The sequence below is a fragment of the Anolis sagrei genome, chromosome 4 (genome assembly GCF_037176765.1).
Source record: "Anolis sagrei isolate rAnoSag1 chromosome 4, rAnoSag1.mat, whole genome shotgun sequence".
NCBI lineage: Eukaryota > Metazoa > Chordata > Lepidosauria > Squamata > Dactyloidae > Anolis > Anolis sagrei.
The window spans coordinates 51,235,384-51,250,718 of NC_090024.1; the positions used below are offsets into that span (position 1 = coordinate 51,235,384).

General features: G+C 45.5%; 1 protein-coding gene across 2 annotated transcripts in view; it reads left to right on the forward strand.

Moving 5' to 3' along the window:
* The first annotated feature begins 305 nt into the window (after positions 1–305).
* The window catches only part of ALKAL1 (ALK and LTK ligand 1), a 57,253-nt gene continuing 42,223 nt past the window's right edge, over positions 306–15,335 (forward strand). Inside the window, exons 1-2 of one of the 2 annotated variants that reach the window (XM_067467426.1) lie at positions 306–647; positions 5,004–5,459. In XM_067467426.1, the coding sequence (XP_067323527.1) occupies positions 5,015–5,459 (445 nt within the window). In that variant the 5' untranslated portion in view covers positions 306–647; positions 5,004–5,014. Of the gene's footprint in view, positions 648–4,685; positions 5,460–15,335 lie in introns of those variants that run through there. The other variant, XM_060775298.2, reaches the window with a different exon arrangement.

Genomic DNA, 15,335 nt, shown 5'->3' on the forward strand with positions numbered 1-15,335 from the left:
GGGCAAAGTCTTTCCAGACAGCCAATTCTTTCACACCAGAAAGAACTTGCAGTTTCTCAAGTTGCTCCTGACATGGGAATAAAAGTTCTAGAAGAAAGAAATATTCATTTCCTTGCTTTGTGTCCCTACAGTCCCAGGTACCCAATATAATAAAAACAAGCAAAAAAAAATACCCTGGAAGATATTGGGGAATCCTAAGTAAACTAAGCAAGGGAAGGGGAGAAAAATCCTCCACGCTGCAGATATATGAGCCTGGAAGATCCCCTAATCTGTGTGACAGTCTAATTTCACAAGTAGCGGAGAGTCCTCTCAATTGATGGCTCTGAATGGGTGCCCTCGGGGGAAGAAGTGGGGAGGAGGAAGTTTTGTCAGAAGGAGAAGGAGGAAGAAGAAGAAGGGAATAAAAAGACCCTCGTTGAGCTGAAGAAGAATGATTAAGAGAGGGCTCCGCTGCCTGCCACCCACCTAAAGTCGATAGCACTCCAATGGACAGGCGGGGAGCGGACTATATAAGGCCGGTGTTGGATGGCTTTCTCGTCCAAGGACGGCTTCAGAACCCACTTTGGCCCGATTGCTGACAAAACCTCCATTGAAGAAGGCGCCAGAAGCCAGTCTGCAGGGAGAGGCCACTTTCCCCTCCCAGCACGGTAAGGCCATCTTCTCTCGACAGGGACAGGGCTGCTTACCTATGCATTTCCCTTTGCTTTAAGCCCCTCTCCCTTATGTTATTGGTGCCTGGCCCCCAAATGTTCTGCTTTGGAGGGACTGGGGGTGAGCCGTCTGTCTGGAGAATTGATAGTTGGTGTCACGGCTCATCACACTAGAGAGAGAATCCACTTAAAATCCGGTTTCTGCCTTCTGCAGAATTCTGGGGGTTGTAGTATAGAGAGAAGCCTTTAACAGCATCACTAAACTACAAACCCCAGAATTCTGCAGGAGACAGAGACTGGATTTAAAGTGGATTCATTCTCTAGTGTGATGAGGTAGTAAGAATAGGCCAGTTTGGGAGATTTGTTGTGTGTGTCAGGAGCGACTTGAGAAACTGCAAGTCGCTTCTGATGTGAGAGAATTGGCCGTCTGCAAGGACGTTACTCAGATGTTTTACCATCCTGTGGGAGGCTTCTCTCATGTCCCGGCATGAGAAGCTGGAGCTGACAGGCGGGAGCTCACCCCGCTCCCTTGATCTCCCCGGATTCGAACCTCCTGCCGGCACAAGGGTTTAACCCATTGCCCCAACGGGGGCTCCTTAGTTTGGGGGATTAACCTGGATGTTAATCTCAGTTCGTGTTCTGCATCTGCGTGGGTAGGAGCGTGGGGGGCATTTCGTGGCTCTGAAAGGCACCGCAGGGAGGTTGGGCTCAGTCAGAAAAGAAACCCACCCTCTTGGGGAGAAAGGGCCTCGGGAGAGAGAGAGAACAAATCCAAGGCGGGTTTGGGAACAACTGAATTCATTTTCTCCCCCTTCTTAATCCTAATTGTTCTCTATATTTGGACGAGCTTACTCAGGGGTATTAAGGGCCCGAGCTCGGGAGCCTTTCGCCCCCGGAGATTGGTTTTTCAAACAAAAACACACCCAAAACCCATGCAATTCCAAACTCAAAGGAAAAGAGCCATTGAAAAAGAAGGTGGGGGAGAAAGAAAAGGAAGAATTCCCCTCATGGACGCTGTTCACCCCTAGAATGAAAAGAAAAAGTGTTTTCGAAGGCTTTCATGGCCGGAATCACTGGGTTGCTGTGAGTTTTCCGGGCTGCATGGCCATGTTCCAGAAGCATTCTCTCCTGACGTTTCACCCACATCTATGGCAGGCATCCTCAGAGATTGGGAGGTCTATTGGAAACCAGATAAGGGAGGTTGATATATCTGTGGAAGGTCCAGGGTGGGAGAAAAAAATCTTGTCTCAATGTGTTGTCGAAGGCTTTCACGGCCGGAATCACCGGGTTGTTGTGTTTTCCGGACTGTATGGCCGTATTCCAGAAGCATTCTGTCCTGACATTTCGCCTGCATCTATGGCAGGCATCCTCAGAAGTTGGGAGGTCTATTGGAAACTCGACAAGGGAGGTTTATATATATGTGGAAGGTCCAAGGTGGGAGAAAGAATTCTTGTCTGTTGGAGGCCAGGTAAGAATGTTGAACGTAATCACCTTGATATGCATTGAAAAGCCTTGCAGCTTTAAGGACTGGCTGATTTCTGCTCGGGGGAATCCTTTATTGCCAAGGCTATTCAATGCAAATCAAGGGGATCAATTGCAACATTCACACTTGGCTCCAACAGCATCCTCAGGCATTGTGTAGTCCAGGGTGGAGGCAAGTGTGAATGGCCTTGCAGATTCAAGAGCTGGCTGCTTGAATTCTCCCAGGCAGTAAGCAGCCAGTCCTTGAATCTGCAAGGCTATTAATGCTAATCCAGGTGGCCAACTGCTACATTAACACTTGCCTCAAACAGAGAAGAGTCCTTTCTCCCACCCTGGACTTTCCACAGATATATAAACTCCACTTGCCTAGTTTTCCACAGACCTCACAACACCCCACAACCATGCTGTTGGGATCAAGTGGGGAGATGGTGGCGGGGTATAAATAAAGTTTATTGTTATTATTATTATTAATAATAATGTTGCAATTGATCACCTTGATTTGCATTGAAAAGCCTTTCCTGCCCAGGCAGGAATCAACCAGGCCTTGAAGCTGCAAGGCTTTTCAATGCAAATCAAGGTGATTAATTTCAACATTCACACCTGTCTCCAACAGACAAGAGTTCTTTCTCCCACTCTGGACCTTCCACAGATATATGAACCTCCTTTGTCGAGTTTCCAATAGACAGTCAACCTCTGAAGATGCCTGCCATAAGAAACGTCAGGAGAGAATCACAGGTATATAAACCCCCCTTGCCTTGTTTCCAACAGACCTCACCACCTCTGAGGATGCCTGCCATAGGTGCAGGCGAAACGTCAGGAGGCAATGCTTTTGAAACATAGCCACACAGCCTGGAAAAACTCACAGCGACCCAGAAAAAAGAAGTCATTCCCAGCTGTCAAACTTTCTCAGACTGAGTGTGCGTGCTTTTGAGTCACGTCGGTTCCTGAGACTAATTCTGAAGGGGAGGAGAAGCGGTTGTGTTTGTCTCCGTCGGAGAAAAAAGTGACTTAAAAGAGGAGACGGGACGCCTTGAGGCGCTTCCAATGGCACGTGAGGCCAACGCCGCTTCCTCTCGGCTGGAGTTGAGCGGTTTATTCCGGAATAGATAGAAAAGTCTCTTGAAAGCCCGAAGAAGAGAACAGAGCAGAGGAGCCTGAGGTTCAGGGCCCTTCCACACAGGCGTATAACCCAGAATATCAAGGCAGACAATCTCACACTCTACTAGAGAATGAATCCACTTTAAATCCATTTGCTGCCTCCTGCAGAATTCTGGGATTTGTAGTTTAGGCTGTTAAAGGCACCTCCTTAAACTACAAATCCCAGAATTCTGCAGGAGGCAGCAACTGGATTTAAAATAAATTCATTCTCTAGTGGGATGAGGTCCAATATCTGCTTTGAACTGGGTTATCTGAGTCCACTCTGCCATATATTCCAGTTCCAAGCAGATAGTGTGGGATTTCATTCCGCTGTGTGGAAGGGGACTTAGATGTCCCTCTGGATAAACTTCCCCACATTTATCCAGGCAGAGGTCCCCGCTCTCCCTTTCTCTGGCTTGTGCCATAATCTCCAAGTGACAAACTTCTTCTCCTTCAAGGCTCAGGAGGAGCTGGGTTGTTGTATGGCCATGTTCTAGAAGCATTCTCTCATGACGTTTCGCCTACATCTATGGCAAGCATCCTCAGAGGTTGTGAGGGGAAACATTCACACCTACTTCCAACAAACAAGGCTTCTTTCTCTCACTCTGGACCTTCCACAGATATACTGTATATAAACCTAGAATTCTTCATGGGGCAAATCACAGATTGGGTTGTTGTAGGTTTTTCGGGCTGCATGGCCATGTCCTAGAAGCATTCTCTCCTGACGTTTCCCCTACATCTATGGCAAGCATCCTCAGAGGTTGTGAGGGGAAACATTCACACCTACTTCCAACAGACAAGACTTCTTTCTCTCACTCTGGACCTTCACAGATTGGGTTGTTGTAGGTTTTTCGGGCTGTATGGCCATGTTCTTGAAGCATTCTCTCCTGACGTTTCGCCTGCATCTGTGGCAAGCAACTTCAGAGGTTGTGAGGTTGTGATGCTTGCCGCAGATGCAGGCGAAACGTCAGGAGAGAATGCTTCTAGAACATGGCCATTTGTTGTTTACTCGTTCAGTCGCTTCCGACTCTTCGTGACCTTATGGACCAGCCCAGGCTAGAGGTCCCTGTCTACCGTCACCAATCCCAGCTCCTTCTAGGTTAAGCCAATCACTTCTTGCCCTTGGTCGGCCCCTCTTCCTTTTTCCTTCCATTTCCCCCAGCATCATTGTCTTCTCTAAGCTTTCCTGTCTTCTCAAACATGGCCACACAGCCCGAAAAACCTACAACAACCCAGTGATTCCGGCCACGAAAGCCTTCGACAATACCCTCCAGAGGAGCGCTTGGGAAGAAGAAGGAGGAGGAGAAGGGGAGGAGGGGAAAAGCCGGGCAAATCTCCCTGCAAAGTCCCTCTGGATTGGAATACGCCTCCTGGCCCTGCAGTGCTTAATACCCTCCTCCTAATCCGTGTCTATTAATGTGCCCGAAAGGGATCTGGGGTCTGAGAGAGGAGGAAGAGAAGCTCAGCCCGGTGGGCGGGGAGGCGCCTCCTCTTTCTGCCCCTTCCGTCTCTCAATCTCTCCGTCTCTCTCTGTGGCTCCGTCCTGCCTCTCATTCGGACCCAGGGTCTCGGAGAAGGACGGGAGGGCGAGAGGGGGCGCAACCTGGTGGGGGCCTCCTTCCCTAGCTTGGCCTGGTTCCCGTCTGGTCCCAACATGAGGAGGCAGGAGCGGCGGGCGCGCAGCCGGAGGAGCTAACCCCCGGGCGGTCCTCTCGCCCCTCTCTCTCCCCGCAGGAGGCCGAGAGATGCCCGCGGACAAGGCAGGCCCGCTCCGGAACCGACGGCGCCGGCCCCGCGCGCTGCCTGCCCTCCTGCTCCTCTTGCTCCTGGCCTCGGGGCGGACGGAAGCGGGCCCTGCTGGAGGAGGGCGAGGGCGCGGAGCCGGCAAGGGAAGGAACCGCGACCCGCCCAGCGCCTCGCTGCCGTCGGTGGACAGGAAGACGCTGCTGGAGCTGCTGCTCAAAGCCTTAGCCGAGAGGGACAGCGGCCTCCCGCAGGCGCCCTCGCCTCCCCTCGGGGCCGAGCGGGTCATCGCCCGGCGGTACACCTCCCCGGCAGGAGCCCTTCACGCCCCGGAGCCCGAGGCCAGGCTGGCCGCCTTCTCCTCCTCCTCCTCGTCCTCCTCCAACTCCAGGGAGAGGCTCCCCGGACAGGCGCCGCGCCTCTTCTCCTCCTCGCCCAGGCACTCAGGTAAGGCCAAGGCCGCGCCCCCCCACCCCACCCCAATATCCATAAAGGAACCATTTCCTTCTCTGTGTTGAGTGATGATAGGCAAGTTTTTAATCTATCCTGAACCGGGGCCCCCGGTAGTGCCGGAAGGACTGAAGACTGACAGGTTGGAGGTTCGAATCCGGGGAGAGCGCGGATGAGCTCCCTCTGTCAGCTCCAGCTCCCCATGTGGGGACATGAGAGAAGTCTCCCATAAGAATGGTAAAACATTAAAAAAAACTTTCGGGTGTCCCCTGGGTAACGTCCTTGCAGACAGCCAATTCTCTCATACCAGAAGCGACTTGCAGCTTCTCAAGTTGCTCCTGACACGGAAAAAATAAAGTATATCCCGAGAAAACATGATCAGAGAGGACAATAAGGGTGGCCAGCATGATTGGCACCAATTTGTAGTCAGGACTCTCTCGCCTTTCTAAAAGTTCAGGAGCGCCTCACTCTCTTTCAGAAAGGAACCACTTGCTTCTCTGACTAGAGTGGTGGAAAGCAAGTTCTTAGTCTATCCTGAGAAAACATGATCAGAGAGGACAATAAGGGTGGCCAGCACGTTTGGCAGCACTTTGTAGTCGGGACTCTCTCTCACCTTCGCAACAGTCCAGGAGTGCCTCCCCCCCCCCCCTTCATGTTTCCACCCTTCTTGCCCCTTGAGATATCCTTTCCCTCACCAGGAGGCTCCAGGGAGGGGCCCTTAACAGCATCACTAAACTACAAATCTCAGAATTCTGCAGGAGGCAAAAACCGGATTTCAAGTGGATTTTTTTCTCTAGTGTGATGAAGTCTTTGGGATCTGATCCATTTCGAGTTCGCACAGATCTAAGAAGGAAAAGTTCAGACATAAATGTATGAGCTAAGTGACACTGTAGGACAGTGGTTCTCAACCTGTAGGTCCCCAGATGTTTTGGCCCTCAGCTCCCAGAAATCAGCTTGTAAACTGGCTGGGATTTCTGGGAGTTGTAGGCCAAAACACCTGGGGAGAACCACTGCTGAAGGAGTAGACGATCCAAGCAGCCAACAACAATAATTGAGTTGGAAAAGACCCCTTGGGCCATCCAGTCCACCCTCGCCAAGAAGCAGGAAAATCGCATTCAAATCACCCCCAACAGATGACCATCCAGCCTCTGTTTAAAAGCCTCCAAAGAAGGAGCCTCTGTGCAAGTCATACAAGACACACAACATGACTTGTATGTCTCTTGCCTAGAGGTTAAGCGAGATAGAGCCCTTTGGGATCTTCATCATCCCACAATATGTTGTCCAAGGCTTTCATGGCTGGAATCACTGCATTGCTGTGAGTTTTCTGGCCTGCCTGGCCATGTTCCAGAAGCATTCTCTCCTGACATTTCACCCACATCTATGGCAGGCACCCTCAGAAGTTGGGAAGTTTGTTGGAAACAAGGCACGTGGGGTTTATATATCTGTGGAATGTCCAGGGTGGGAGAAAGAACTCTTGGGTGCTTGAGGCAAGTGTAAATGCTACAATCATCACCTTGAATAGCCTTGCAGCTTCAAGGTTTGGCTGCTTTCTGCCTGGGGAATCCTTTGTTGGAAGGTGATTAGCTGGCCCTGATTGTTTCTTGTCTTATATTTCTCTGTTTTTGAGTCTTGTTCTTTCTTTATTGTCCTGATTGTAGAGGGTTTTTTTTAAATGGTAGCCAGATTTTGTTCATTTTCATGGTTTCCTCCTTTCTGTTGAACATGAAAGGCACTGCAGACTAAATCAACCAGAGAAGTCAGCCATAGCAGAGCACCTGATGAACCAACCTGGACACAACATATTATTTGAGAACACAGAAATGTTGGACTACCCTAACAACTACCCTGCCAGACTACACAGAGAAGCCACTGAAATCCACCCGCATGTGGACAATTTCAACAGAAAGGAGGAAACCATGAAAATGAACAAAATCTGGCTACCAGTATTTTTTTTTTTTAAAAAAAAACAAAACCCTAAAATCAGGACAGTAAAGAAAGAGCAACATTCAAAAAACCAGGAAATTCCAGACAAGAAACAGTCCGTTTCCCAACAAAGGATTCCCTCAAGCAGCAACCAGCCATGCTTTGAAGCTTCAAGGCCATTAAATGCTAATCAAGGTGTCCAATTGGAACATTTACACCTGCCTGAAGCAGACAAGAGTTTTTTCTCCCACCCTGGACATTCCACAGACATAGAAACCTCATTTGCCTAGTTTCCAACAGACCTCCCAACCTCTGAGGATGCCTGCCATAGATGTGGGCGAAATGTCAGGAGAGAATTCTTCTGGGACATGGACACACAGCCAGGAAAACACACAGCAACCCTATTTTGCTTCAAATTGCGGAGGGCAGACAACAGACTCTCCCTTCCCCCCCCCCCACCAAAAAAAAAAGCTTGCGGAAGAAAACCCCTTATTGGGGTTCCCAATCTTCAGACTTTCCTTGCTTTCCATCTGCAGAGAGAAACTATCCTCTCAATCTTCAATATAGGCTTGAATCTGACTTAAGTCGTCAGTGTAGACAGCGTTTGCTTCCTCATGGGGAAAAAGCCACGGCTCCCAGAGTCACCCTGGTTGGGACATTGTGGCACTTGTAACCCTCCCCCCGAAGTTACTTTTTTCCAAGTCGTGACAAAAAAGATGGACGAGGATTTCCCCTTTTTCGGAGGAAAGGTTTCCTTTTGCACTTGACTTCCGTGTTATGGAGAACTCCTGAAGCCCATTTTCCTAGTTTCCAACAGACCTCACAACCTGCCTGCCACTGATGCAGGCGAAACGTCAGGAGAGAATGCTTCTGGAACATACCCATACAGCCCGGAAAACTCACAGCAACCCACTCCTGAAGCTTCGGCTTGCCTCCTGGTCGGGCGGGGTGTGGAGGCGATCGGGGTGATGATGATCCTCCCTAATTTCTCTTCTTCCCAGTGAAGGGGAGATGGAAGCATTTGCCAAGACTAGGGAGGACTTGCTTGCAGCTCTCGCAGCGGAGTCCACGAAAGTGCAGTTGATGATTTGTCGGTTGTGGAGACCCCTCGGCTATTGAGACGCCTCTGGGTGCCCGCATTTTTCCTCAGTTTGCACCCGCGGTTGAGTACATCTCGGTTTTTTTTCTTCCTGATGCTCTGTGGGTAATGCTGAAGTGGAGAAGCCTCTCTCCCCCTGCCTGGCTGCTCCTCCCAACTTCCCGAGCTTCTTGCTGAGTCTCGAATTGAGCGGGATGCTTGATCCTCCCTAGATCTCGCTAACTCGACCCGCCTTGTCCTTAAAGGTTCCAGACTGGGAAAAAAAAGCCACCTTCACTTTCAGGTCCCTCGCAGCCTGTTTGGCCTTGCATTGCCTCAGGTCTCCCGAGGCTAAGCGCCTCCTCACCACTGTCTCCTGACGCTTTATGTACATTGCAAAGCCAAAGAGTCTCAGAGACTTCAGGGGGAGCCCTTTCTTCAAGTTAAGAGGGCGCTTTAGAGCAGAGATGGAGAGGGAAACGATATTTGGATTCAAAAACAAAACTGTGAGAGTTGCTGAGAGTTTTCCAGGCAATATGGCGATGTCCCAGAAGCATTATCTCCTGACGTTTCACCCACATCTATAGCAGGCATCCTCAGAAGTTGTGAGGACCTCAACTGCAACATTCACGCTTGCAGACAAGAGTTCTTTCTTACACAGATCTATAAACCTCACTTGCCTAGTTTCCAACAGACCCCTCAACCTCTGAGGATCCCGGCCATATATGTGGGTGAAAAGTCAGGAGAGAATGCTTCTGGAACATGGACATACAGCCTGGAAAACCCACAACAAACCAGTGATTCCAGCCCTGAAAGGCTTCAACAATACAAGAATTCTTTCTCCCACCCTGGACATTCCACAGATCTATAAACCTCACTTGACTAGTTTTCAACAGACCCCTCAACCTCTAAGGATGCCTGCCATAGATGTGGGTGAAAAGTTAGGAGAGAATGCTTCTGGGACATGGCCATACAGCCTGAAAAACTCACAACAAATGAGTGATTCCAGCCCTGAAAGGCTTTAACAATTCAAGATCTCTTTCTCCCACCCTGGACATTCCATAGATATATAAACCTCAATTGCCTAGTTTCCAACAGACCCCTCAACCTTTGAGGATTTGTGTGTGTGTGTGACAGTGCAACTTGAGAAACTGCAAGTCACTTCTGGTGTGACAGAATTGGCCACCTGCAAGGACATTGCCCAGGGGACACCTGGATGTTTTACTATTGTGGGAGGCTTCTCTCATGTCCCCGCATGAGAAGCTGGAGCTGTCAGATGGGAGCTCACCTTGCTCCACAGATTTGAACCACCAACCTTTTGGTCAGCAGTCCTTCTGGCACAAGGGTTTAACCCATTGCACCACTGCGGGCTCCACTTCTGAGGATGCTTGTCATAGATGTGGGCAAAACGTCAGGAGAGAATGCCTCTGGGACATGGTCATAGAGCCCAGAAAACTCACAGCAACCTGGTGATTCCAGCCATGAAAGCCTTTGACAACACATGAAACCACAGGAGTTTGTTGATAGGATAAGACCCAAGGCAAAGAATTACTAGTCTCCGTGGATTCCATTCTCATCAATTTTTGAAGGCCTTGGAAAAATGTTGACACGTTTATCATTTTGATTGTTCTTCTGGCCGAACATCAGATTGATTGATATTATTCAAGATATCTCTTTTCATACATCTACTAGTCACAAGAGTAGATGTATGAAAAGGGCACAGGGAAGTTTGCACTAATCTGTCGTCATACCGGATTTCAAGCCATTGTTTAGTAGTGGTGTTTTTTCCTACAATCTTGTCTATTAATATCATATTTCTTTTGGAGAAGAAAATGGTCAGAAGGTATATGGTGAAGAAAACATGCAATGTGTTGAAACCTAGGTGTACATACTAACTTGTTGACGTGTGCCTTCAAATTATTTCCAACTTACGGTTATGCTATCATGGGCTTTTCCTGGCAGGATTTGTTCAAAGTAGGCTTATGTTTGTTTTTCTATGAGGCTGAGAGAAATACCCGTATTTACTCGAGTCTTATGCACCATCGAATCTCATGCACACCTCAGTTTTCAAAACCTTGAAACTAAAATATGTATGTTTACTGACAAATGTCATGTACAGATTTGTAATATGGCCATTACACTTGCTGCCAGCTTAGAATTCCTTCTTTAAAAACAAAAAGTATTAGAACACCAAAGCTTAAAGCAACAGAAAATAAAAACTTGGGGTGCATCTATTCTGCAGAATGAATCCACTTTAACTGCCTTGGGTCAATGCTGTGGAGGCCTGGGGGCTGTAGTTTGACTATGCTTTGAGCCTTCTTTGCCAAAGTGTGTGTACGCCCAACCAAACTACAAATTTCAGGATGGCATAGCATTGAGCTGTGGCCATTAAATTAGATTTTTTTAAAATGTCAGGACAAACTTGAGAAACTACAAGTCACTTCTGGTGTGAGAAAATTGACCATCTGCAAGGACATTGCCCAGGGGATGCCCAGATGTTTTACAATCCTGTCAGGGGCTTCTCTCATGTCCCTGCATGAGATGCTGGATCTGACAGATAGGAGCTCCCCCGCTCCACAGATTCTAACCACCAACCTTTCGTTCAGTAGTGCTGCTAGCACATTATGCCACCAAGGGCTCCTAAATTCTAGGTGACCCCCTCAAATAGGAGTTCCAGATGCTCCAGAAGCAGCTTTCGCTTTTGCTTGGACTCAGCACTGAGATGACCATATTATGCAAATTTAATGCACACCCTAATTTTGGGAAGGTAATTTAGCCAAAAAAAAAAAAAAAGATGAGCATTAGATTTGAATAAATATGGCGTTACCCAGCAAATCACCCAGTGGGTTTCCATGACCAAGTGGGGATTTGAACCTTGGTATCTGGAGTTGTATTCTAGCGCTCAAACCACTGTAGCACGTTGGCTCTCATGCCTCCTAGCAGGGGAGGGATTTTAATTTACTTAATTTACTTAATTCTGCCATTCTTCCAGTATGCGGCCTATGGCAACCACTAGCACAGATTAAAAACAAAGAACAGATCAAAAAGCAATTATTATAAATAGAAACAAAGTATCAAACAAACAAAGTATCCTGCTAGAGCAAGACTGACAGTCATTTGAAAAACAGGCCACAGCCAGTCTGAACCGTTCTGCGCAAGTGGTACAATGTTGCTGCTGGCTTGCTGTACCATGATCTAGATCAGTACAATATGCCAATACTGGAAGACAATGGTGACAAATTTCCCATTAGGCAGAGCTAGGTACTCACTGAAGGGTGCAGAGCACGAAGGGCAGCAAACTGTGTCCTCTATCACTACAGTTTCCCCCTTTATTCTGTGTTTCTTGACCACTTTCTGTGTTTCTTGATCACTTTCAAAGTTGTAACTGGGAAGTAATTGGCTCAGTTCTCCATAGGTGGAGCAATGAAAATAAATGTGTGTTAAAAGTCAGATATTTCAGCATCACTAGCTATGTGGGAATCGGCAGTGGCACCAACTACAGGGAATTTTATGCAAAATTGCATAATTCTCATTGGATTCAATGATTTAAAGGAGTGGCATTTTTTTTTTATTGTGTTCAAGGAGAATAGGCACACAGTGTCTACATGGGTATAAATATGTTCCTCATCTCTTCTGTATGCTGTGTATCACCAATACACAACTGTTGAACCTTTGTTCTGTCAAGATTTACACTATTGGAAATAATTATTTATTTTAAGTAGTCTGATTGCTTTCGCTGCACTTCATTGTTTCTAGACTGGTGATGGTAAAGTATTCAACATCATAGTTTTCTTGTTTTATATTTTGTGCATCTTAGCCCACTTTCTTCAATTTGTTTCAGAATTATGAGTTTCAATAGTAGACATGAAGCTTCATTTCTACTATCAAAAGCCATAGTGCTATTAGAAACAGGTGAAAAAGTTAAGATGCGGTTAATTTTACCTTTATTTAGTATATTGAAATTTATATTTATCTTTTACTGTTTAGATAAAATGAAAATTAAATGTTATCCACCCTACATGTCTTATGCTCTTTTTGACATAACATCTCAAAGAGTAACAGGAAATTTTAGGTCATTCATCTATATTAAACAGTGGATTTTAATGTCAAGATAAGTGATTTTAATGTTTATGTATGTGTATAGTCTATTTATGTCCCAGCATTGAGTGTTTGCTGTTTGCAGGTTTTGGTTTGCCCTGAGTCCCCTTCGGGGTGAGAAAAGTGGAATATAAATGCTTTAAATAAATAATAAATAAATATTATCAAGGCATCGAGAAACAATGGATTTGTGCATCTAGATTTGTGTTACTACAATAATTATCATAGACAATTATTTTATAGCAGTTTATTTCATGCATAAAAATATTGTTAGTATATGAATGGCAGCAATTTGGTGTCATGTCAAATGATTAACTGGCCCATTGTGGTTCTAGTAATATTTTGTCTATGAAAAACTGAACATGTCATGGTGATCCATTTGTTTTTATGGTCAATCCATTATTAAATGAAAAGACTTGAAACCAGTTTATTTTTTTCTGGAAGTAGCTTGTACTTGTTGAACTACACTCTTATGACAGTACAGTGTGAAACACTTTTAGAATTTATTTTCTGAGCAATTGCTTCAAGGGCTGATTTTGTATTGCAGTACGACCTACATAATCCATGGGACTGGTGTCTGTGGTTTTATTTATTTACGTCAGGCCAAATACATCCTTTCTATGCATTTTCTAGCTCCTCCAGTGTGGCTATATGGTATCTTGGGTGAGAAACCCTTCATTGCATTAGGGTTCATTATTACCTATGGTTTATCTAGAGATTTATCTGATGGAGATACGGGATTGCACCATATATTAATAGTAATACCTTTATGTTGTGATGTGACTTCCAAGTTGACACTGGTTTATGGTGATCTTATTGTAGGGTTTTCTTTTATTAAGAAGAAGTTTTCCATTGCCTTCTGTAATCCTGAGGAACGTTACTCAAAGAGTTTCTAGGTTGAGCAAACCCTGGTCTAGTGGATTTCTCTCTCAAGTATTACTCAATGCTGTCTCTCCTCCATACATAGAATTTTCCAAAATTCTTTTCCAGTTATTTATTCATAACTCCCAAAAGGAATGGTTCTTCAAGGAGAATATTTAGATTTTAACATAAAACTTTTTTTGCCTTCCAACATGTGATAAATTTCTCCTTAATAAGTTCATATTTCTTTGTTGTTGGTTAAGATGCAATAGACACAGGCTGAAGCTTTAGCCAGATATGACAGAGGTCCTCCAGGTCAGTCATGTGGCCAATAGGGGTATATGGTGGCTACCTGTGCTTGTCAGGGTTACACTCCCCATGAAAACACAGATCTACAGTCAGGGGGTCCTCTTGGACTCAGTGCTGATGCTTGAAGCTCAGGTGTTGGTGGTAGCCAGGAGGGTCTTCACACAGTTAAAGCTTTTGTGCCTTCTGTGATAGTACCTTGAAAAGCTGGATTTGGCCATGGTGGTCCATGACTTAGTTACATCAAAACCGGATTGTTGTACTGAACTCTATGTGGGGCTGCCTTTGAAAATGGCTTGGAAACTGCAATTGGTTCAAAGATCGGCAGCCAGGTTACTAAATGGAGCTGTCTACTTGAGCACACAATGTAGAAAATATCATGGACATATATTAATAGCATAAAAGGCAACTAGTCTACCTTGCATTTTCAAGACAAACTCCACTATAAGTAGTTCATCCTACTATATAACTGATACAATAATTCAGATGCCAAGATTGCTTTATATTTATTTTCATCTTTATTAAACTGGATGTAATTTTATTAGATCCAGGATATATCTTTGTCTTAAAGCAACACTTAATTTCTCTCTCCTTCCTTTCTTTTGCTATCGTAACTTGATTTTGTGCCTTCTGTGTTTTGTCTCAACAAAGTCTACCATCTTCACATGAAGTCAACAATTGGAAAAAAGTTCCTTCCCATGTTTGGGATTTATGGAGTTCTCAGTGTTTGAACCTGATGGTTCAGAGGCATTATGGTAGCAATTGCTAGCATTCAGATTTCGACAATACATTTATCGAGTCACCAAAACATCACAAATAAGGTAAGCTTTTGGGTTCAAGATAACTCTTAAAGATTTCGGACTTAAGACAACTCTGTCATAGGATTTTATTTAGTGAGAGGAGGTTTACATTTGTCTTCCTCAAAGGATAAAGGAGCCTGACTCATCTAAGTTCTGGTGTACTCAAAATCTCGTGTTGTTTAAGACATTTTAGTTATCAAATATAGGCATTTCTCATCTCTGAATTTTGCTCATGGATCACATGGCAAAGCTTAAAACAATATTTTTGAAACTGGTTGCTTTAAAATATTTTAGACAATTTGTTACACTAGTCTGTGTGAATGAATACAGGCAGAATCGGGGAAGCATTTTGTTACACCCCCATAGGCTGATTGAAAATGATTGAGTCGCCTGAGGGCTGAGAAAAGCAGTATATAAATAAAGTAAATAAAATAATAAATAAAATAATTACATTAATGTTGAAACCACTGGAGAAGAGAATGTAATCATTCTGCGCCTGGTTGTAGGGACAGATCTGTGATCATAGCCATTCTTCACATAATGGTCATTGAATGTGTGAGTGTGTCTAAGGGTGTAGAGTATGACCTAGTGATGGTAGTATACCACTCAGTGAAGTGTAAGTTTGCATGTGTAACTATTATGCTATGCTGAGCCTAGATGAATCGTGACTGTGGTGTTTGAACGGTGAGTATCAACTTTTGTTTCTTGAAGGGACAAAACGGTAAAATCTTAGAATTGGAAGAGGCCACATGGGCCATCTAGTCCAATCCCCTGCTATACAAGAAAAGTACGCACCGCTGACAGATG